We start from the raw sequence: 22,776 nt of genomic DNA on the forward strand, positions 1-22,776 counted from the left end.
TCTTAGGTCATCTGTAGGTTAAATATGGCATTACTTAACGCTTTATATTTGTACAGGTATAATCTTTCGTATGTAACCCTACATATCACACATAAATAGCGAAACGTGTAGAAAGACACCATAACAATCCTAACAAAAAAATCCAGAGAGAGGACTTGGGGTTTTCTTGACTTCCCGTTTAGCCTTCCATCCAGAGCTGGAAACAATACAGAGCAATCTGTACGTGCATAAATTCTTAACGTGTAAAAAAAAAAAAAAAATTACGACTTGTATAAAATGAACAGCGACTCGGCTTACAGCTTTTAACGCGAGTCGTTGACACAACACAACCTTGTTAGGGCTCTTGTTAGGAGACGGGCAAACGTCCGCCACCAGTAACGCTATCAAGACATCGTCTGCAAACCCATCCCAGCCATTCACGATCACCTGCGTTACTCCAACTGCGTAAAGCTAAATCACGTGCCCAGCTTTCGGACTGCCCCCCCTTGGTGACATCACTCGCGCAGCCCCACCCACCCAGCCCCACCCCAGCAACGGTGCGGTTGCATTGTCACCTCCTCCACGACAGGGGCCGCTGTCGGTCTGGATGCGGAACGCCTTGGCCACCGGATGTTGCGTAGCTGCGCGCGGCCTGGCTTGGCGGTATCGCTGCCTCGGGTTTCGGTCTGGAGGAGGGAGGGAGGGTGGTTGTGTTCGCCGCTGCAGCAGCAAAGAGCGTTGGGGTAGGGAGGACGGCCGGGCGGAGGAGCAGACGCCGAGTAGGCACGATGCCCACCGTGGAGGAGCTCTACCGTAATTACGGCATCCTAGCCGACGCTAAGGACACCGCTCCGGAGGTAGGGGAGGACGCGACTGGGGTGTTTTTTTGGTTTTTGCCCCTGGGGCTTCGGACTCTGGCCTAGCGGGACAGAAACGGGAAGGGAAGCCCTCGGCTCTCCTTTTAGTTACGGAGAGCAGTGGATTTGGAAGCGTCAGCTTGGCCACCGCGGCGCGAAGGAGCCTGTACGTCGCCAAAGGCCGGAGATCCGTCCTTCTCCGTTGTTCGTTTTGTTTACCCCATTCCAGGTTTCATTGCCAGTTTACGAAGGCTTATTATTCCCAAGGGGGAAGCTGGTGGAGCTTAGATTGCTGCTCTCGATTCTCCCGCGCGCTTTGCCGGATGGATAGGATTCAACTTTAAATAAATAAAGGAACAGCAGACGCTGCTAAGATGTGCAGAAACAATGATTGGCGGATGCTAAAACCCTCTTCCCCCCACTTTTTTTTTTCCCGTGCGAAATGTTGTGAGTGCGTGTGTCTCCCCCCCCCACCCCCAAACACTTAAGCCGACTCCCCAGAGGTAAAACGAAGCGGTAGGCTTCTGGGGTGCTCTTACTTCAGTCTGCCAACTGGAAGGCTTCTGTGAAAATGGACTTAAAATAAGTCTCCCTTTAAAGTTCTGTGGAGTTTTCTTTAGTCTGCGGTTTGTTTTGATCTTTTGCTCTAAGGGCTTGGAAGTAGCAATACGCCTTGAGGCAGCATGGATCATTTCATTGAGAATATACACTTTTTCCTAGGAAATGGTCATCTGTGTAGTGTGCCTCTATATTTCAGTAAATTTCAACATCTAACTCTCTGTGTATTAATTAAGACAAGGTAGAGAATTGAGTTTTTCTGTTGTGGATAATGTAAAATGTCAATTTTTAAAACAAAAATAAAATCAAAGTGCTCATGATTTTCCTTTGAAACATTTTTTTCTTAAAAAACATTGGGATATGATAAGGTGTCATATAAAAAAAAAGTCTGCTTCCAGAAATATTCAAGGTTCCTTTTCTGTCTGGCAGGTTCTTATACCATTGTTGTATAAAATATCAAGTGTATTTTTTCCTTCAGAAAAAAGGCACTTGGTTACCCTTTTTGCACTGCAATTAGGTGAAGCCTTTTAATTTACAATTTCTGGAGAAGAGGATTAGTCAGTTGCAGCAAAAATGGTGTCACTGAATATAGTTTTTAAGGAATTACAGGCACTCTGTTACATGATTAGCACATATTACATAAACATTTTTTATGTTAGATATGCCTCATAGGATACAACAGAAGTTCCATTTTTCTGTATTTTATTTTAGTCTTGTACTGAAATGTTCAGCATATTAGAAAGGAAAACTGTACAAGTAATGCATTTATATGGTAAGAAGACTAGATCCCCTCTCCATTCTGCACATTTAAAATGAATTGGCCTCTTCAGATTTTCTGAAAATGTAACTATATGTTTTGTGTAATCTTCCCTTTTGGAAGAGATGTATTTAAATAAACTCTGTATCATTGGCCTTTCAAGTGAATACAGCATAGTACATTTTAAAAAAAACATAGAACCTACTAAGTAGAGAAAAGATGGTTAGGCACACAAGCGCATCACAACCATTGGGATCTCCTTAATTAAGGCAACAGGCTCCAAGGAGAAAATGAAACTACTTTAAGAATTTGCCAGTGCAGTATTAATTTCTTATCTATGCTAAATCATATTTGGATTACTGTACAGCTCTAGTGTTAAAATACTTTTAGTCCTTTAACTCAGGGGTCCCCAACCACTGGTCCGTGGACCGGTGCGTCCGTGGAACAAGTCCTACCGGGCCGCTGGCTTGCTGGGCGCCGCCATCTTTTTGATGAAAAAGTGCTTCCGGTGAGCTTTTCGGGTAGAAAGCTCACGGAAGCACGCTTTCATAAAAAAGATGGCGCGCTGCCCTCGTGAGCTTTTCCGGGCAGAAAGCTCACCGGGCCGCGCTCATAAAAAGGTTGGGGATACCGGGCGCGGCGTAAGAAAGGTTGGGGATCACTGCTTTAACTGATTAAGCTTACTGTTTAAAAGCCAAAATACATAATTGCAACAGCTATAAAAGATGCTTAGCCTCATGAACTTCCAAAGAAAGGCCATTCTTAACTATAAAAAGGCAGCAGACATTTTCTGGTTGCTTGGTATATATGGAGGATGATAAAAAAACAGTGCTTGTGAAAGATTGCAGTAAATTGCTTCCATATGTATATTCATTATTTCATAGGCTAACACTTTAATATGCTAGCTGGAATGGGAGCTAGCATATTGCACTTTTTGAGTACTCTGTCAAAAAATGTGTAGCAGTATAGCACTACTCAGTCATTACAAAATGAGAGAAACTGTCAAAGTAATATGTCTCTGCTAAGTGTTTATTCAGAAATGATGGGATAATCTATGAATTGTTATAATTTGCTTATGAGAAAATTTTCAGGCAAATGTAATTCTTTTAATTTTTCATTGTTTACTTAAGAAACTCTGCATTAGAATTCTCTCTTCTTTTCTAGCACAAAGATGCTTATCAAGTTATTTTGGATGGTGTCAAAGGGGGTGCTAAGGAGAAGAGATTAGCAGCACAGTTTATTCCAAAATTCTTCAAACATTTCCCTGAGTTGGCAGATTCTGCTATAAATGCTCAGTTGGATCTTTGTGAAGATGAAGACGTTTCGGTAAGTGCCTTTTTCTTTACAAAAGGGAAAATGCTATTGGAATGTGCATTGATACAGTACCTGAAAATTGCATTTACATTTTATGCACCTATTTTGCCCATTCTCTGCAAACAGTCACAAGATCTTTTTAGCTTGTGGTGTAGCTGTCAAGATTGTTAATAATAGCCCGTCCCCTGTGCTATTATTTCTGCTGGTTTGTACAACTAAAATATATACAACATTGTAAATCTATATGTAAATAGTATGCTAGTTTTGATTCATTGAAATTCTAAATATTGTTCTTGCTGTATTTTATATTGTGATGATCCTGATGCTGAATCTTCTGTAATTTGAACATATATTATCCAGTTGTTCCATCTGTGTCTTTTTGTTGTTGTTATTTATAGATCCGGCGCCAAGCAATCAAAGAATTACCTCAGTTTGCTATGGGTGATAACCTCCCTAGGGTAGCAGATATACTTACCCAGCTTCTGCAATCAGGTGAGAAAAATTATTGTATTAATTTTAGTAAAAGGCACAGTTAAATATTCATTGCTAAAGCTTTCTTGCTTCAGCTTTCTTACTGTTTTCTTAACAGAAGTTGTACCATTATATTTTTGAATAATTTATTTTTCCTTTATTCTTGTTATTCCTGCGTATTATATTTTCCCATTGAAAATATGGTATGAATAAGATCTTGTGATCTAAAAGATAAGTGCCAATTTTGAATCTTTATTAACACTACTAACACTACATAATGCGGAAGAAACATTTGGATAGAAGGTACTTTGCAGTTTCAGATTCTTTTTTAGGTATTGCCTATATAATTATGTGGACACTAAAAGTCAAAATCAATTTGATAGCATATAACCGTGATGGCGAACCTATGGCACGGATGCCGGAAGTGGCACGCAGAGCCATTTCTGCTGGCACATGAGAGGTCACCCGGAAAAACCCCACAGTGCATGCATGTGCTCCTCCCACCAGCCAGCTGATTGTCGGGTATCTGCCACGCATGTGCAGGGCGGAGACACCGCACATGCACAGGGAGTGGGGCATGTGGGGAGTCGTGTGCACATGTGCAGAGGCACACAGTCTCCGCGCAGAGGGTTGCGCACGCATGCGCAGGGATGGGGTCGTGCACTCATTGCATCATGGGCGCAGGCACGAGAGAGAGAGAGAGCATGTACTTTCGACATGTGATGTGGAAAAGGTTATCCATCACTGGCATATAACCAGTTGGAAAATCGTGCTTTAGATACTGCTTTGGATGTGCACCCACAAAAGCTAAAAACTGGCATTGATATCTGCCTATTTTTTAAATAATGATGCCTCCAAGTTCAATTTTATGTTTTAGTGCAAAATGAACTTTTTTCTTTTGTTCTTATTGCAGTCATATACTTATATACTTGGTATATATCTGTACGTGCAAGTTTATTGTAAATATTTAGCCAGAATCATTTTTCTCTGAATTTTGTATTTTCACTGCCTTGGTTTCTTTGTAAGGGTTTGCCTGGAAAAGTTGTATGAAATTCTGCATTTCCTGAATCTCCGATATTTGAAACTATCTAGCTTAAAAGAATTGCTGATCCTTTGTTTTCTTTATTTTTAGATGATTCTGCAGAATTCAACTTGGTTAACAATGCTTTGCTTAGTATATTTAAGATGGATGCTAAAGGTAAAGGATGTGTTTTATACTAAAATGTTTTATCTTTTTGAATATTTTGAAATAAAGAATTGAATATATTTTGTCCTATAAAATAAAATAATCAGAACAAAAGATGTTATGGCAACCATAACAAAATTGCTTGCAAAGAAAAGAGTTCAATGCTTGCACTGTGATAGTCATTTAGAAATATAGTACAGATCAGTTAGAAAGTTATAAAAAACCTTAAAGCTATATTTTCTATATTATTTCAACTTATTATAAAATAATGGATTGCATCCAATTGGTATGTCTCAGCAATATTTATTTATTTATTTAAAATATTTGTATGGCTGCCCACTTCAACAAAGGCGACTCAGGTGTTTACAAGAAAGGTCAACAAAATTATTCTATTTCTCCCTTATTCCCCTTTTAGAATCTGCTGAGCAGTTTTAGGATAAAAGCAGTGTGGTCAGGAGAGCAGTTAAAAAAGGGGAAATTTGCAAGCAGAGAACTTACATAAGCAAGTGCCCTCTGATATTGTTGGATGTAGCTTTAAATGTTTAACGAAAACATCAGTTCCTTTCAGTTATAGACAAAGTAATAAGTATCTTTATCATTACTTTAGGAACACTTGGTGGTTTGTTCAGTCAGATTCTTCAGGGAGAGGATATTGTGCGAGAAAGAGCCATTAAATTCCTCTCTACAAAACTCAAAATACTGCCTGAAGAGGTGCTAACAAAAGAAGTTGAGGAACTAATACTGACAGAATCAAAGAAGGTGGATATATTAATCTTGTTAAATGATTACAAAGACTATAAACATCATGAACTGTTGTACTGCATTTTGAGTAGAAAATAATTAAAGCCCTTGATGGCAAAGGTCCAGGTTACAGGATAAACCACATCTTGCTACGACAAGCCAGTCCTTGTGCCAACAGAAAGGTCCTACCTTAGATCCTGTCAGTCAAAGAACTCTGACTATCAGGATCCAGAAGCAGTGCCTTCTCTGCTGCAACACCCACCCTTTGAATATCTTACCCTCTAAGGCAGAGGTGAGGAACTATGGCCCCTTTAGGACTTGTGGACTTCCAACTCCCAGAATGCCTGAGCCAGCACCCTCCTATCCTTCCACAAGAGCCTGAAGACTGCCAGTTAGCCTGGGGACCAGATGGGGGACTTCCACCACGTATCTGCTGGATTGATGGCAGACTCCAGCTGTCCCTTCCCTCCCCCCTTCCATTGCTCTCTGCTCTTCACCCATCCACCTTTTTTATTATATTCATGTATTCTCGTCATGTTCTTTTATACTGTTTCTTTTATTCTATTATTTCTGATAGGTTTTTTTTCCATTCCTTCTCTTTTATTGTTGTAAACTGCCTAGAGTAACCCAACAGCAAGATAGGTGGTAAATAAATTTAACAAATAAATAAATGTAACATACATGATATTTCAAAAATGTTGCATACAATGTAGGTGAAGATATTTTTTTCCAATGGAATAAGCTTTCTGTTGTTTTGGTTTACCTTGAAGTTTCCATATGAAGTTCCATTGTTGCAGAATGGCATAATACAACTTGGTTAAGCGTATGTTGATAATTTTACCACATCAAAGATGATATGCATGCTATGTTATATAAAACTAATTTCAAACTCTATCAAAATAAGACCTGACAAGATTTTCTTACTGGTATTATAATTATACTTATAACCTGTTCCAAAGACAGAATTGCATGACTGCTCACTTTAATTTTTTTTAAGTACCCATTGTTTCTGATGTGCAAAGTATTTCACTTTCATGATCTCCATTTTGATGAATAACAGTCCAGACCTTGTTCTTATTGTAACAAGAGCATTCAGAGTAAAAATAAGACCATTCTGAGGTCAGAACACTTCAAATAAGATGAAAACAATCTATTACAAGCTCTTAAGTTTTAGAGTTGAAAATTGTTGTCATATTCTAGTTCTTATAGTTTGTATAGCATCAGTTCTCATCTTAAGGGTATTGCAGGTTTCAAATTGAGACATTGCGTCAATATTTTTTTCTTTTTCTGTTTTGCTTAACATCTATTCTGAAAATTCCTTGAATTTGTCTGTTACTTTTGTGAGAGGTTTAAGCTGTCATTGGATCATATATTCCTGTACCCAATAATTCATGTGAGATTAACAGAGTTCTTTACAATACTAACACATTTTCCTCAATTTGACTCCATGCAATTTTGAGTCTAGTTGATTCTTTTGATCATTAGCCTTTCATTGGAGGACAAAGTTGTTTTAGTTGATTCTAATAAAAATACTATTACCATAATGTAATACTACTGTTAAACAATATAACAGTAGATTACCTGCCTAAAGGTAAGAACTTTGCTTGTTCACAGTATCTTTTCCAAATAGCTTTCTCAGTTCTAATGACACTGCTATTATCTGTAACCACTGTAATCAGACATTCAGTATGATATAACAAGAATATAATTAAATTTTAAATCTTTGCTTAGTTATTGAATGGACTTGGAAGAAATTAACATATTGTGCAAGAGCACTATTAAGCTAAATGAACAGCTATTTAAATACTATGTACATTGCAAGTAATTACAAAATCACTTATTGGGTAAAGAAAAGGAATATGCATATTTTCCCCTTCAAGTGCTGTGTCTTTTATTTCCTGCTTTTTTGCATTTCTTCAGGTGCTTGAGGATGTGACAGGTGAGGAGTTCGTCTTATTTATGAAGATACTATCTGGCTTAAAAAGCCTTCAAACAGTAAGTGGGAGGCAACAACTAGTTGAACTAGTGGCTGAACAGGCTGACCTTGAACAAACCTTCAATCCATCGGATCCTGATTGTGTGGACAGACTCTTGCAGTGCACTCGTCAAGCAGTTCCACTGTTTTCTGTAAGTATTCATGTTAAGGATTATAGTGACTTTTGTGCCAAGTCTAAAAAAAATGTAACTGGCATGGTTGGAGTGAATCCAGATTATCCTCACTTAACAACCACTCATTCACTGGATCTTCGAAGTTACTTACAACCATTCCTCAAAGTTGTGACTGTCACAGCATCCCAGTGGATCACCATTTGGTGCTTAGCAATTGGCTTGCAATTATAACCATCATAGCCTTCCACGGTCACATGATGGCATTCTTTACTGCCAGATTCCAAAAGGGAAAGGCAGCAGAGGAAGTCACAAATGCCTATCGTGTAATGTGCATAACAGCTACGTGAGCAGCAAGCATAACTCATACATTGGCGTGGCCACATCATGTCATGCTTTGCAACCACATATCTTAGAGACAGAAAAAACCTGTTTTTAAGTGAGGACTATCTATATTCTATGATGCCGGCCACAGCTATGTATACATTTCATTTGAAAATCATTTTTATCTTGATTTTGAACTCTCTTAACTCCCCACCACTAATCCAAAGGGGCTGACAGCAGAAAAACAATAACAAAAAATCAATCACAATGCATTAAATAAGGATTTGCCACTGAAAGATGTAAAAGGATACATGGGCCACAAAGTAGACCTTCTCTACTAAGTGAAAAAATACTGAGTGAAAAGTAAAAAATATAATCGGCAAACAAGAATAAAAGATTCAAACTAGATTAAGATTGGAAAAAAATAATAACTCCTGGGATGTCCATGACAGTAATTACCTTCTAGTCTTGTGGCTACTATATTACAGTAATTCTGTAATGTAGCAATCTTCCCAGATGAATAATGCTAAAACGGGACACTTTGGGTGGCATTTTTTATTAAAGAATAGTTTCAATTAAATTCCTTATGGTTTTATGACATGTAGCATTCAACTTCAAAATGTCCTTTTCTCCTTATAGTTTTTCTACTTTTTCAAAGTTTGAACTTTATCTGTTACTCAGTTTTATAGATGAGAATGAATGAAATGACAGCCAACTCCCCTTCAAAATATTAATTTATTTGGAGGTGATTTTTGCCTAGAGGGGTGGTTAAGTACAATAAACAGTCCTGTGTGAAAATGAGTCCTAAATGTTGAAGTTATTCATTCATCCCAAAAAATAAGGCCATGCTTACCTAGTAATAGAGAATTGTAACAACCATATTGATACATTTTTCCCAATGCTAATAAACTTGCTGTTCTGAATTGCCACAGAAAAATGTTCACTCTACAAGATTTGTGACTTACTTCTGTGAGCATGTGCTGCCAAATTTGAGTTCTCTGACCACTCCAGTTGAAGGCCTTGATATCCAATTAGAGGTAAGCTAATCTGAATATATCTGACATAGCTAGAATTACAGTTATTCAGTGTATATCAAACAAAGAAATGTATCACTGATACTAACAAATGCCTTTTAAAGTTTTATTATCTTCAAAATCTTTCCAATAATTATATAAAATTCCACTTCATTTTACATATTGCAGTGTAAGATAATAAAAAGCAAATTACTTCTTCCTAAAGTTTTCAGTCTAGAATAATATAAGGCAGGGGTCTCCAACCTTGGCAACTATAAGGCTTATGGACTTCAACTGAGGAATTCTGGGAGTTGAAGTCCACAAGTCTTAAAGTTGCCAAGGTTGGAGACCCTTGATCTGAAGTTTATTGCGTTCAGTAAGCAGGCTTTTTTTTTTTTTTTTTTACAAATCAGTGTTTTTATCAATTTCACTTATCTCATATATGTCGTAATCAAGTGAGCATGATTTGTTTTTCAGATCTACTTCATTTTTTTAAAGATAGAATTTATCTTTTTCAGGTACTAAAATTACTTGCTGAGATGAGTTCCTTTTGTGGGGACATGGAAAAGTTAGAATCAAATCTAAAGAAACTTTTTGATAAATTATTGGTAAGTGTATTCATAATCTCAGAGACATTGCAAATGTTCATAATAAAACTTAAATTTCTAATTGCTATATAAACATTTCAGGAATTAAAACAGTTCTTAAGGTGCTAACTGGACAATCAATTTTAAACTGTGTGTGTGTCATAATTATTTTAGTGAACTAGTTTGTGTGTCGTGTGTGTGTGTAATACCGTGTTTCTCATATAATAAGGCCGGGTCTTATTTTTTTAGAGCCCTGAAAAAATGGCTAGGGCGTCTTTTCGGGGGTGACTTAATTTCCCCCCCCCCCTTGCATCTTTGGATGGGCGGGCGGCAACGGCTTGGATGTTGACCTCGGCGTTGGTGGGGCACTTCGTATCGGGGTCAACGCAGGCAGCACCATATCCAGGTGTGCAACAAAAGTACTTCCTAATGGCAAGCCCCCCCACCATTCCCCCCCATTTCGCATGTTTTAATATAGGCCTTAATTTGGGGGGAGGGGCTTAATTTCATTTCATGCCTATAAAACATGCTGGGACTTCCTATTGGGGGAGGCCGTATTGTTGGAGAAACAGGGTATATATAATTGTGTATAAATTTATAAATGTATAATACATTTATATAAAGCATATATAGAAATGCTAAACATTCTGAATTTCAGTTCTCTCTGACAGTGCAGCATCAAAAAAGTAAATATTGGCACTTTGTAGGACTTAACTTTTATATTAAAGGGTAGCAGTCCATGGACTGTGGTGATACATGGTGACCAAAGTATTGGTTTTATTAGTCACTCCTACTACAGAGTCAGAATTTTAAGTGCCTTTAAAAAATACATAAATGTTGTTACGAAAATAACAGGGTGAAGATTAAAGCAATTTTCAGAAATTGGAAAGTAGAAAACTGCATATGAAATATAAAAGAATTGAAAAACATCCACTTAATCAGACAAGTAGGGAAGACTATTTAAACTATTAGGAAAAATTCTGCCAGTTACTGTACAAGGATGATGGAATAAAATTCTTTACTACCACAGCAATCATACTTGTAGATAGTTGTTTAAAAGAACATTCAAATGGATTCCAGAGTGATGTTCTTTTGACCAGTGTTATTCTCCCAGTAGAATTACACCCCTTTGTGCACCCAAAAATCTGCTTTTTGAAGTTCATTTTGTGCTCTTGGATGGGGAAATGGAAAGCTCAATTTACAAATGAAAATGTCAGATAATGTTGGAAATAACTCATTGTATATAATTTCTAATAATTTGAAGTACATAAGAACCATTTGCTGAAAATAAATGCTATATAACTTATATTTCTACTTCTCAGGAATACATGCCACTTCCTCCAGAAGAAGCAGAGAATGGAGAGAATGCAGGCAACGAAGAGCCGAAGCTGCAATTTAGCTATGTGGAATGCTTGTTATATAGCTTTCATCAATTAGGACGAAAACTTACAGATTTCCTAACAGCAAAGTTGAACACAGACAAAGTGAAAGACTTTAAAATCAGGTAATACTATGCAGGCTTTATTAGAATGAAAATAATATGTCCAGGTTGGAAATATGAAGTATTTTTCTGTGCTGCAAACAAATTATTTGTATTCATAAAAGAATGGTCAAAGTATTTGAAAGGTAAAAAGAGAAAAGTTTTCTCTGCTACAATAAGTACAGTATATAGCCCAGAACTACAAATTACAATTTTAGATCTATTTGGTTTAATGGTGTTTTCCAAAGAATCAGTTTTGTGATTTTACCTGTGACAAAATGCTATTTAGTTCTGAGAGAAAATTCATATGATTGTGGTTAAAATTATTCCAGTAGCCTTTTCTCCACTGTAAGCTTGAGTACTGATTTCATTTATCTCATAATTATCACACATTTTAGGTTTGGCTTTCTAAACAGCACAGCTGCTGCTAAATATTTGGGTTCTAAATAATACAAATGAAATACAATTTCCTATTGTGAAAAAATACATTTATTCTATTTAGCACCCATTAAATACTTAGCAAACTCAAAGCAATATCCAATAGATTTACTACAAAGTATTGTTTGTATGTTCATGTCCCACAACATTTTAAGTCAAAATTGTATTGCAATTTAAGTGTTCTGGAGTAATGCATGAGAACTGTCTTTCTTAACCTAGATCCCAAATCTAATGCTTCTTATATTAACAGTAGGCAAAATGAATCTAGTGGGCATATAGTGGACTTTTTGACATAAAGTCTTGGCCTTTGTCTCCACATAAAGAAATTGGAGCCAGCAGGTGAAGATACAATGTCAAAGTTGTTAAAAAACATTTTTGTAGGTTTCTCAATGACACTGAAATTTTTCTGGAATGATATTATTGCCCCATTACCTTTAGAGTACCATTACTATCTTAGTGACTTTTTATATTCCAAGTTAAATAGTATGAGTTGTAAATTTAATAACATGATAATTTATGGGAAAAGAAAAAAGAAAAATCTATGGGTTTGCCTCATCATGGATATAAAAGGCATTTGCACATTCATACTGTTAGTTGTTAGTCAATTGTTTCTTTTGATTTATTCTTGTTTTCAATAAATATTTTGATTTAGCTGAGTCAGAGTCCGAAAATTAGCTGAGTAGACTGTGACTTTTGCCAGGTGGTGAATTAAGAACATATTTGATGTGGAGATTTGTGATTTATTGCCAAGCCATAATCAAAGGAACCTAATGGCTAGTTTCAACTGTTCCTTTCCAGTATTCATCCAGAATTGCATTAGACAAAGACAAGAGACTAATAAAAATACTCTATCCAAATTCTCCAGATGATTGCAGCCATTCTTGATTGTCCATCCAATATATAGCAAAACTTTAGAATTCCAGAATCAATGTTAATACTTCTAGGGTAAAATAGTAAGTGGCTGCAACTGTTATTCATAAAATTCTACTTTTAATCAGCCAATTCTATTGTTGAAAAGCATTGGATTATAATAAAACTTCATTGTTTAAAATGTTGCATGCATTTATACCTTTGTACATATTTCCTAGTACTACAAATTTGGTGTTCAGAAGTTTTTCTGACAGGCAATATAGGTTTCTTTCCTAAGATTCAGAAGCTGTTGGTTTCACCATATAGTCCTGCACAGTTTTATATTAAATGCTTCTCTCTTCTAGATTACAGTATTTTGCCAGAGGACTTCAGGTTTATATCCGACAACTTCGTTTGGCACTCCAAGGCAAAACAGGAGAAGCACTGAAGACAGAAGAGGTAAGTCTTTGAAAACTTTGACCTTAAATGAGTTTAGTTTAAAGGTTCAGTTTTCATGTCAGTGTGCATTGTAAGACCTGACAAATACTTGTGTTACTTTCAAGTTCTTGAATTCCTTATTGTTTTATCTGGATCAGCAAATGCAATTTATAAGCTCATAACAATAAAAAAAATATATGTGTACACCTAATAACAGTGACTTAGTTCATAACACTAGTATGTGAATTTTTCTCTGTTTCCAAAAGTATTCCAAAAGTCTTTACTTGTTAGAAAATCTTCATCATAATAAGATATATTATAAAGTCTGACCAAGAACATTGATGCAGATCAGGAGCCTGTCTTTCACAGATAAAAAAAGTCAATTGGGATAACGAGATGGGTGGCATATAAATTAAATAAATGCACAACTGAACTGTGAATTGAACAGAACAGAATTATCCAGGTTAGGTACTCTGGCGAGGTACCTGGAGGGAAGGAGGCAATTTTGTTGATTTTATCATCATAGCATCCATGGAGAACCTTCCAGAGTACAACAGTGTATTGTTAACTTAGTTTTATCATTTCAAGAAATTCAACCAATTTCAAGAACTACTATAAAGGTTGTAAATAACAAGTTTCTTAGCATAATAACTTTTTTTAGGCATTAGATAGCCATTGTATATTAGTTGCAGATTATTAACATGGTTTGTCAAGGCTTATGTGACTACGAAAACTTCCAACTAGAATAAAGTATATTATTCCTATTGAGAAATAACTGGTACCTAGTTAATAACTAATTAAAATAACATAACTAGTGCCAAAAATTGGGCTGGGGAAAATGGCAGAGTCTGTTTCGTTGTTTAAATCATATAGGTGTATGATTTAATAAATAGTCCTTTTTTTTTTTTTTTGCAGAATAAAATTAAAGTGGTTGCACTAAAAATAACAAATAACATCAATGTTTTAATTAAGGTAAGTTAAATTGTGGGATAAAAATATTGACAAGTCTATTTTGTCATTATTTTCTTCTATTTGAGCAATATGCGAAGCCTGTGTTAAATGTAACATTTGTGTCTTTGAAAACAGCAAAGGAGAAAATGAGGTGGTAAGATTTTTTTGAGATGGACACATTTTCATCATTCCAAAATATATAAGACTTTCATAAATCAAATGTGCTTTTTTTTTTCTTGAAATGAGACTTTTCTAGAAATGTTTTTCATAGTTCAAGAAATGTGATTTCAGAAAATTCAAAACAGACTTCCCATTTTGCCTCTAGGATCTTTTCCACATTCCTCCTTCATATAAGAGTACAGTTACACTCTCCTGGAAACCTGTACAGAAGTCTGAAGTTGGGTAAGATAACAGTGAATGTTCCAATCTTTTCTTTACAGTCCAGGGGGTCTTAATTGTTTTTCATTATGCTTTTGATGAGCAGAGAAAAGAATTTATAAATATGGTGAAATGAGCTAACTTTTGTGCAAAATGATCGATCTAATGCAGGGGTGTCAACTCTGCCCGCAGGCTGGATGCATCATGCGCTGGCCACGCCCACCTCTAGTTTAGGAAGGAGGGGAGTCACATCACGTGACAACAACATGACGCAAATTTGACACTCCTGGTCTCGTGTTGGCGTAGCATATGGGTGGCAACTTGTAAATGCAATATTGCAACCCAATGGGAGGGCATCTGGAGGTGTTCTGTGTCTTTGTGATATTGCTGGGTAGGAACAAAAGTGTTCAGACTTTTTAGGAGATTGGGAATTATGGGATACAGAGATCTGTAGGAGGCAAATTGCCTTTTCCCATACTTAAAATTTAAAAAGATCCTACAAATCATGCCTTCAGATTTTGGTCCATTTTTCAAGAGCTTCTGTGGGAACAGTTTGTCTCCCAAAGACAATTTATTCTATGCCCAGGTTTATTTTTTTAAAAAAGGATAATAACACCATTAAAATTCAACTTTTACACTATAGAAGAAGCATTAATTACATCAGAACTGCCTTTTATTTTAAACATGCTACGATATTGATTTTACATTAATAATTTTCTTTCCAAAGAAAACTGGTGATTTAGTCACTTTCTCTCAGTCTAGGAAAGAGGCAATGGCAAACCACTTATGGAAGAACCTTGCCAAGAAAACTTCAGGGACTTGTCTAGGCGGTCACAAAGAATCAAATATGATTAAATAGAAAAAAAAATTGTTTCACTTCTTCTAATTTATATTGGCCCTGACTTTTTTAAGGCAAAAACGAGCTAGTGAAGATACATCTTCAGACTTACCAGCAAAAAAGTCGCAAGCTGGTCCCAAAAGAGATGCTAGGCAGATTTACAATCCACCCAGTGGGAAATACAGTAGTAATCTGGGCAATTTTTCATATGGTGAGTATTACAAGCTAATAATACTATTACAATTCTGTCTTAACAATCAGTCTTTTTTCCTTTGTATCCTTTTCAGGATTATATATGTGTCTTAGCTTTTGAAGGCATTCTAATATTTCATTTTAAATGTTAAAAGTCTAAGACAAGATAATACTACCTGTGTATCTGTATTATGTAAATTTAGGAGATTATTGGTATAGATAGTCCTCAACTTGCAACCAGTTGCGGGGCTTCCGGTTTGAGCTTCGGCGACAGACTGAAACCGCGACTCTGCGTGGTTTCGATCCGTGCTCGCCGCTAGAGCACCCCGAGCCGGCTAGTTTTGGGGCTAAGCCACCCCGTAGAGATGGTGAACAAGGGGGAGACTGCCTGCAGGGTTGAGGAGAGCCGCATCTCTCCTCCTCAGCTGGCCATTACTCCCTTTCCCGAAGGCAGTTATAGCGGTGGTCAAAAATGGCCACCACAAAGAAAAACTTAACCGGAAAAGAATGTGCAGGAGGAAGATAAGAAGAGAAAGTTTTGGTTGACCGGGTCAAACAGCAAAAGCAACAAATAAGGTACCCTGGAATTTAAACTATAAAAAAATAATACTGTTCCCAAAGAAGATCTTTAAGCAGCGAGGGAGAGAGAAAAGAGAAAGGATTTGGGTTTTTTTTTCCCTTTTCCTATACTGACAGCTAAGAGTCTTAAGCAAGAAATTGGGAAAAAAATCCACTTTGATATAAATAGACATTTAATGCTGAAAATAAAAAGTCAAAGGGATAATAAAGATTTCTGGATACTTAAAAGCTTTTGAAAACAGGAAAGGAGAGAAAAAGAATAAAAGGGCAGGATCTGGAAGGGAGGAGACTGCCTGCAATTAAAAAGAACTCACAATAAAAGCTCAACAAGACTTCTAAAAGATACATTTTAACTGAAACATGGCAACAAAATAGTAAAACCCCAGGAAGAGAAAGTGGAAATAGCTCAGGAGTATTTGGATTACTTGGTGATCTCTGGATTCTTGGTTACTGCATTTGAATGACTAAAATCAATCACGTGGTTGTTTAAAAGTGTTTAAAATGGCTCCACTCTTAGAAGAACTGAAAATGGAACTTAAAAAGTACAAAGAAGATGCACAAGAAGGGAGAGGTTCTTTTGGCTTTGTATTTCAGTTCTTAGAAATGGAGATTTGGAACTATGAGAAACAACAAGAAATGCCTGCAAAACAAGAAGATTGGGACAAAGAAGAAGCCATCTTTAATGAACAAGTAATCTTAGGTGGGGTGGGGAAGGAAAGGGGGGAAAGAGAATGGAAAGTTTAAGACTGAGAAAAACAATCCCAAAAAAGAATAGATTGAAAAATAAGTATAAAATCAGAAAGCAACAGAAAAGGGAAATGCAGAAGAGAGAATTAGAAGTAGAGAGACAAGGGGGTAAAAAGGGGAGGGAGAAGAAGGGAGGGAAGAAAGAAAGGAAAATAAGTTATAAAGGACAGAAACAAGATATAGAGAAACGGCCTATTTAGAGATAATGGGTGAAAATCTAATTGAAAAAGGGATTCTGCAAAGGTACATAAGATAGTATTGTTATATTAGAAATAGAAATAATTTCAGAAAATATGAAAATGTATGATTAAAATGTTTGATAAAATAGTTATCATAATTTAGTGGAATGTTTGTCAATAAATAAATGTAATAAAATGAACATTTAATGATTTATAAAACGTGAAGAGAAATAAGGGAAACATTAATTATGGAGATTATACGTGTCTTCAAGGAAGTATGATATTTAATTGAAAAGAAATGTTAAAGATGTTAAGACTTTAATGATTATTAATGATAGAACTGAATTGGAATGGAATGAGGGTTTTAATTACATATATTTATAATCCTTTTTTTAAGAATATAGTGTGTATTATAAGAATGTACCAAGCAGAATTTGATTGGAAGTTATGTATTACGTATTATATTAAATGTTACAACCTTAAGGTATATATTGAAGTTTAAATAAGAGTTGAATGGATAAAATTAAAAGATATCAAGATGTCATACACCAATTAGTAACTACAGAAAATTTGTTTAATGAGAAAAGATAATATGAAATTTAAACAGGACAGACAAAAGTATAAATATAATGATTTGAATTGAGATGAGATAATCAAAATAAAATTGAGAAAATTAAAAGGGGAAAACTATATAGAAAATGTAAAATAGTAATAAGATATGGAAATGAGCATGAAACTGAGTTTGTGTCTGTCTAAAGAAGTGTAACCTGGGACCATGCTATTTTCAAAAAAGATGTTTTACTTGTATTATGTTTTTTTTGTGTGTGAAAACCCAAATAAAACTTTAATTAAAAAAAACTTGCAACCAGTTGCTTAGTGACTGTTTGCAGTTAAGATAGAACTCTCCAGGGTTACTTATGATCTGGATTTGAAGTTCTGATGGCCACCGCCCCCACTCAGGTGCATTTTGGGACCTTGGCAACCAGCTCACATTTATAGCTATTTGCAACATTCCACTATCATGTGGCTGCAGTTTATGTTTTTTGCCAGAAACCTGCTTTTACTTCCAAATTTCCAGCAAAGATACCCATTGCAGACAATGTATTTGTTTAACAACCAACATGTTCGCTTAACAACCATAGTGATTCACTTAACAACTGCTACAAAATATGTTGTAAAATGGGACACAGTCAAGTGGTGAATGGTACATATACAATTGAAACAGTAGACTTTTCTTTTGGGACAGAATAAGCAGCTGGGCGAAAAATATGGACCTTTGTTTTGATATAAGACAGTTGCAGCAAGACTACTAAGGTGGAAAGATTTGGTTGTACCCACAGTGGAAAAATGGATAGTAAATATAATAGAAGTTGCCAAGATAGCTAGATTGACTGCTTTAATTGGAAATAAAATATTGACTAAGTTTAATGATGTTTGGAAATCCCTTAATGAATTTTTGCAGAAAATAGAAAAAATTAAGTTATAATATTTTTGATGATTAGACTAAAAATAGATTATAGAGAAAATATAAATGATATGATTACCACAGAGTAATAGGTTATCTTATCTCGTACAATTGCTATAAAAGAAAATCAGAAGGCACTTATTTATAATCCTTTTTTATTTTTTTCTTTGATTTCTGCAATTTTGTCTTTTCTTTTTTCCTCTTTTCTGGTTATCTGGTATCCTTGGTCTGGTTAATTTAAGTAATCAACTGTCAGCATTACACTTCCTATTAAACAACTGCATTTAAAAATACTCAACCCCAAACCCAAATTTAAACTGGGTTTAAACTGTTCAGAAAACCCTTTGTAAATACTACTATTACCGGTATTTTAATTTTATACAATGGCGTAAGCACAGTTATGATCATTAGTTGATTTCCAGATATGGGAAATTATACTGTTTCAGATTTCAGGATCAGCATTAGTGAGTTTCAAATGGGATAGAAACAGTCTAGTCTGAAGCAGAACAGACTTTTTTTTTAGATTGGAGCTAAACTGTTGAATTCAGTAACCATTAATATTGAGTAGAAGCAGCACAGTTTGCTAACTATTGCAAACTAAAGTTTATTCACAACATATTAAGTCAAACATATATTAAAAAATACTCCATCGAGGATAGGTTAATTTTATCACATTTATCTAGGAATGGCTTTACAGGTAGTCCTCAATTTACAACCACAATTAAGGCCAAATTTTCTGTTGCTAAGCAAGACAGTTAATTGAGTCTTGCACCCTTTTACAACCGTTTTTGCCATAGTTGTTAAATCAATCACTGCAGTTAAGTTAGTAACATGGTTGTTAAGGGAATCTGGCTTCCCCATTGATGTTGCTTGTCAGAAGGTTGCAAAAGGTGAACCTGACCCTGAGACACTAACTGTCCTACATGTGAGCCAGTTGCCAAGCATCCGAATTTTGCTCATGTGATTATGTGGATGCTGCAATTCCCATGTGAACAACTATAAGTCATTTTTTTCAATGCCATTGTAACTTCAACACTAAACTAATGATTGTAAGTTGAGGACTAGCTATACAGAGCTGTTGTGATTCTTACTAATTTTATTAGACACTGCTATGTTCCCCTTATGCACATTGTCCTCATGTAACAACCATAATTGGGGCCTTGAAATCTACCACTAAGCAATGCAGTTGTAACACAAACAAAATCATGTGGCTGTGCCAACTTGTAATTGCAATTCTGGTTACCGTTGTTAAGCAAATCGCACATGTGACCACAATTTTCATCTTCCCACTGACTTCCCCATTAACTTAGTGGAAACTGATAGTGAAGTTGGCAAATGCTCGCTGCGGGGATATCTCAACTTTGAGGAGTACTTGTATGGGGCTACATAAATGAATATAGCGGTGAGCTGTGCACTTGTTTTGGATTAAATTGGATATTATTTAAATGGTTCTCTGAGGGGTGGTTCCTAAATATGGTAAATAAATAAATAAAAGAAAAAACCAGTGACTGCTATTCTATGTCAAACAGTTTTAATGCACTGGGACATAACTTTTTATTTTCTTTGATTTCAGAGCAGAGAGGTGGTTTCCGTGGTGGACGAGGCAGAGGATGGGGTGGACGTGGTAATCGCAATCGTGGAAGAATTTACTGAAATCATTTCCAAAGCCGTTACTATATGGCTAAAGCATCTTTAAAGTTTGAAGGATTGTCTATAGGGGGCTATGTTGTCTAAAAGACTTGCCTTCTGCAAAAGACTGGTTTAAAAGTTCTTACACCTTTGTATGTATGATCTACTTTTCTAATGGACAATAGACTCAGTGAAACAACAACTGTATTTTTGGATGTTTAACAGCTGGTATTTTGAGTTTGTGTTTGTTTTTAAAGCGTCTTCAAGATTTGTTCAGGAAAAAGCATGGGTGTTCAAGCTGAAGCTGCTTCCGTACAGATGTTACATTCATCTATAAATGTGGCTTATAATACAAAATGGACTCTGTATAATAATAAAACACTAGATAATGGATGGAAATGTTTTAATTTAAATGAGTAAGAACTTCTCTTCAAACTGAAATCATATTTCCACATCAGAAAGAATTATATTGCAAAAGAGAAGTACTATAAACCGCCAAAGGCATGGTTCGTTGACTGAATTCTTTTATTTTTAAAGTTTGCAACAAGATAACGTGCTATTATCTTAAACCAATCCAATCATTTCTGGAGAAACATGGGTGTTAATTTTAACATCTTGCTCTTCTCCATATATGGTTATAAAACACACGTATTGCAAATTGATTTTTAAAAGTTCTGTCCATGCAGACACAAGAAAATTCCAGTGAAAAATTGAGAATTTTTCCCAGTTTTATTTTTGGACTAAACATAAGATGCAGATGTCTATAAATGTCAGAAAGGAGTAAAAACATTGAAATCAATCCAGCTAAAGTTGGATTTAAAGAACTGCAAATTCCTTATCTTAAACCCAAACCTTTTTTACCATTTTGGAAGGCGTAACAGTCAAATATTTGTACATAGGCATTTCTGACAACTTGTAATGTGTATTAACTAAAATTAGTTTATAAAATGGACAGAAATGCATTTATTGGTAACTACAGATTTCTTTAGGTTCTGATGGCTCATTCATCCTTTTCTGATATAGGGGTATTGAGCAAAATGATTCAAGTTAAGGGTCTGCTCTACATTTGTTGTACTCATGTTATAAAGTGATTTTAACATTTCCAAGCTGGATTGAAAAAAGGATTCTAATTTGGAGGGGTAATGTGTGTCTCCCATTAAGCTATTATACTAAAAACTGACCTGTTCAAACCACAAATAGTGGTTTGAAACATTTTCTATTAATTTTGAAACATTTTCTATTAATTCATTATATTGCTTATTTGACAGTCAGTTTTTAGAAATGTAGCTTTTACGGAAGTTTAACCACTTAATACATATAGTTTTGGGAAGGGGCTCTGTTCAGTAATAGGTTGACAATATAGTTCTGGGAAATAATGTGCAAATTGTCAATTAGAAATAGCTCTCATTTTGTGTTAAAAATGCAGTGAATTATTTTGGAAACACCCTTTAACCACATTTTATTTGTAAAAATTTTCCTTTATTCTTTTGCAATAAATCCATTTTGTAATTTTGTTAGTGATTTGTGGCTATTTATTTTTTACTGATATAGATAAAAGGTACAGAACAATTATGAAGCAGTTGATCTCTGCATTTTCAGAATAGTATAAATGTCAGCAGCATTAAGGTTTCTTATGGATATGTGACCATGTAAAGATACAATTTATTCAGAGGCAAGCATACCAGGGTGTTTCTGCTTTTATTGAATTCTTAGGATAAAACATTTCCCAGCTCGGTTCTGAATAAAGCTAGGCAAAAAGGCACCTTTAACAGAACATTTAATTCTTGGAATATTCCTGGATTTCCAAATGACAAGCAAAAGCAACTGATTGTTTTCTGCACACAATCTACAGTTGACAAGTTAATACATGCTTATTACATGCACGGATGGACAAATACAACCTCGATTGAACTTTGTAATTGGCTACTGCTAATGTATAGACATCAGAAACAAATGGATGTGCTGAAAAGTATTTATTTAAATCTGGTCAAAACCTGGACTGCAATAACCAGGAGGCAGGGAGACAAAGCTATAAGTACAAAGACAAAGCTATAAAAAGAAAGGAATTTAGAATAGAATAGGGCTGGAAGGGACCTTTAAGATCTTCTAGTCCAGCCACCTGCTGAAGCAGGAGAACCTATACCAGTGGTGGCTAACCTTTTTTTGCTCCTGTGCCAAAAATTGTGCACGCACTCGTGTGCCAGCACCTAGAAGGCAATGTGTGCTGGAGGCCCCGCTCCACACATCTCTGCATGTGTGCGCAGCCCCACACACCATGTCTGTGCATGATCCCTCCAGTGCGTATCATGCATCTGTACATGTGTGCACCCCCGCATATGCACTGCACATCTGTGCATGCGTCTCCCATGCACCCCAAACACATGCATCTGCAGTGGGGCTCTTCTGGACTTCCGGCACACGTGCCATAGGTTCACCATCTCAGACAAGTGACTGTTCAGTCTCTTCTTAAAAACCTCCAATGATGGAGCACCCATGGTTTCTGAAGGCAATTGTCCTCACTGACAGGAAGTTTCTCCTTAATTCCAGGTTGCTTCTCTTTGATTTAGTTTCCAACTATTATTTCCTGTCCTCTGGTGCTTTGGAGAAAAATTTGACCCACCCTCTTCTTTGTGGCAGCCCCTCAAATACTGGGATACCGCTATCAGGTCACCCCTAATTCTTCTTTTCTTTAGACTAGCCGGACCCAAAACCTGCAGCCG

General features: G+C 36.0%; 1 protein-coding gene across 1 annotated transcript; it reads left to right on the plus strand.

Moving 5' to 3' along the window:
• Nucleotides 1-607: 607 nt before the first annotated feature.
• API5 (apoptosis inhibitor 5) lies at nucleotides 608-21,573 on the plus strand. Its single transcript, XM_026664674.2, has 14 exons — nucleotides 608-836; nucleotides 3,316-3,477; nucleotides 3,864-3,957; nucleotides 5,069-5,134; nucleotides 5,730-5,881; nucleotides 7,784-7,990; nucleotides 9,226-9,330; nucleotides 9,825-9,914; nucleotides 11,216-11,397; nucleotides 13,026-13,119; nucleotides 14,014-14,070; nucleotides 14,375-14,451; nucleotides 15,340-15,476; nucleotides 20,001-21,573. The coding sequence occupies exons 1-14, from the start codon at nucleotides 768-770 to the stop codon at nucleotides 20,078-20,080; spliced, it is 1,572 nt and encodes a 523-aa protein (XP_026520459.1). The 5' UTR covers nucleotides 608-767; the 3' UTR covers nucleotides 20,081-21,573.
• Nucleotides 21,574-22,776: the final 1,203 nt, after the last annotated feature.

This window comes from Notechis scutatus, chromosome 1 (genome assembly GCF_049901735.1).
Source record: "Notechis scutatus isolate UNSWTSFEM ecotype Mainland chromosome 1, rNotScu1.2, whole genome shotgun sequence".
Classification (NCBI taxonomy): Eukaryota; Metazoa; Chordata; class Lepidosauria; order Squamata; family Elapidae; genus Notechis; species Notechis scutatus.

Excerpts from the sequence above, each read along its gene's own strand:
- API5 (XM_026664674.2), top strand. The coding sequence starts at position 768 with ATGCCCACCGTGGAGGAGCTCTACCGTAATTACGGCATCCTAGCCGAC. Across the intron at positions 13,120-14,013 it reads AAGCACTGAAGACAGAAGAG|AATAAAATTAAAGTGGTTGC; the intron begins GTAAGTCTTTGA and ends TTTTTTTTGCAG. Across the intron at positions 15,477-20,000 it reads TCTGGGCAATTTTTCATATG|AGCAGAGAGGTGGTTTCCGT; the intron begins GTGAGTATTACA and ends CTTTGATTTCAG.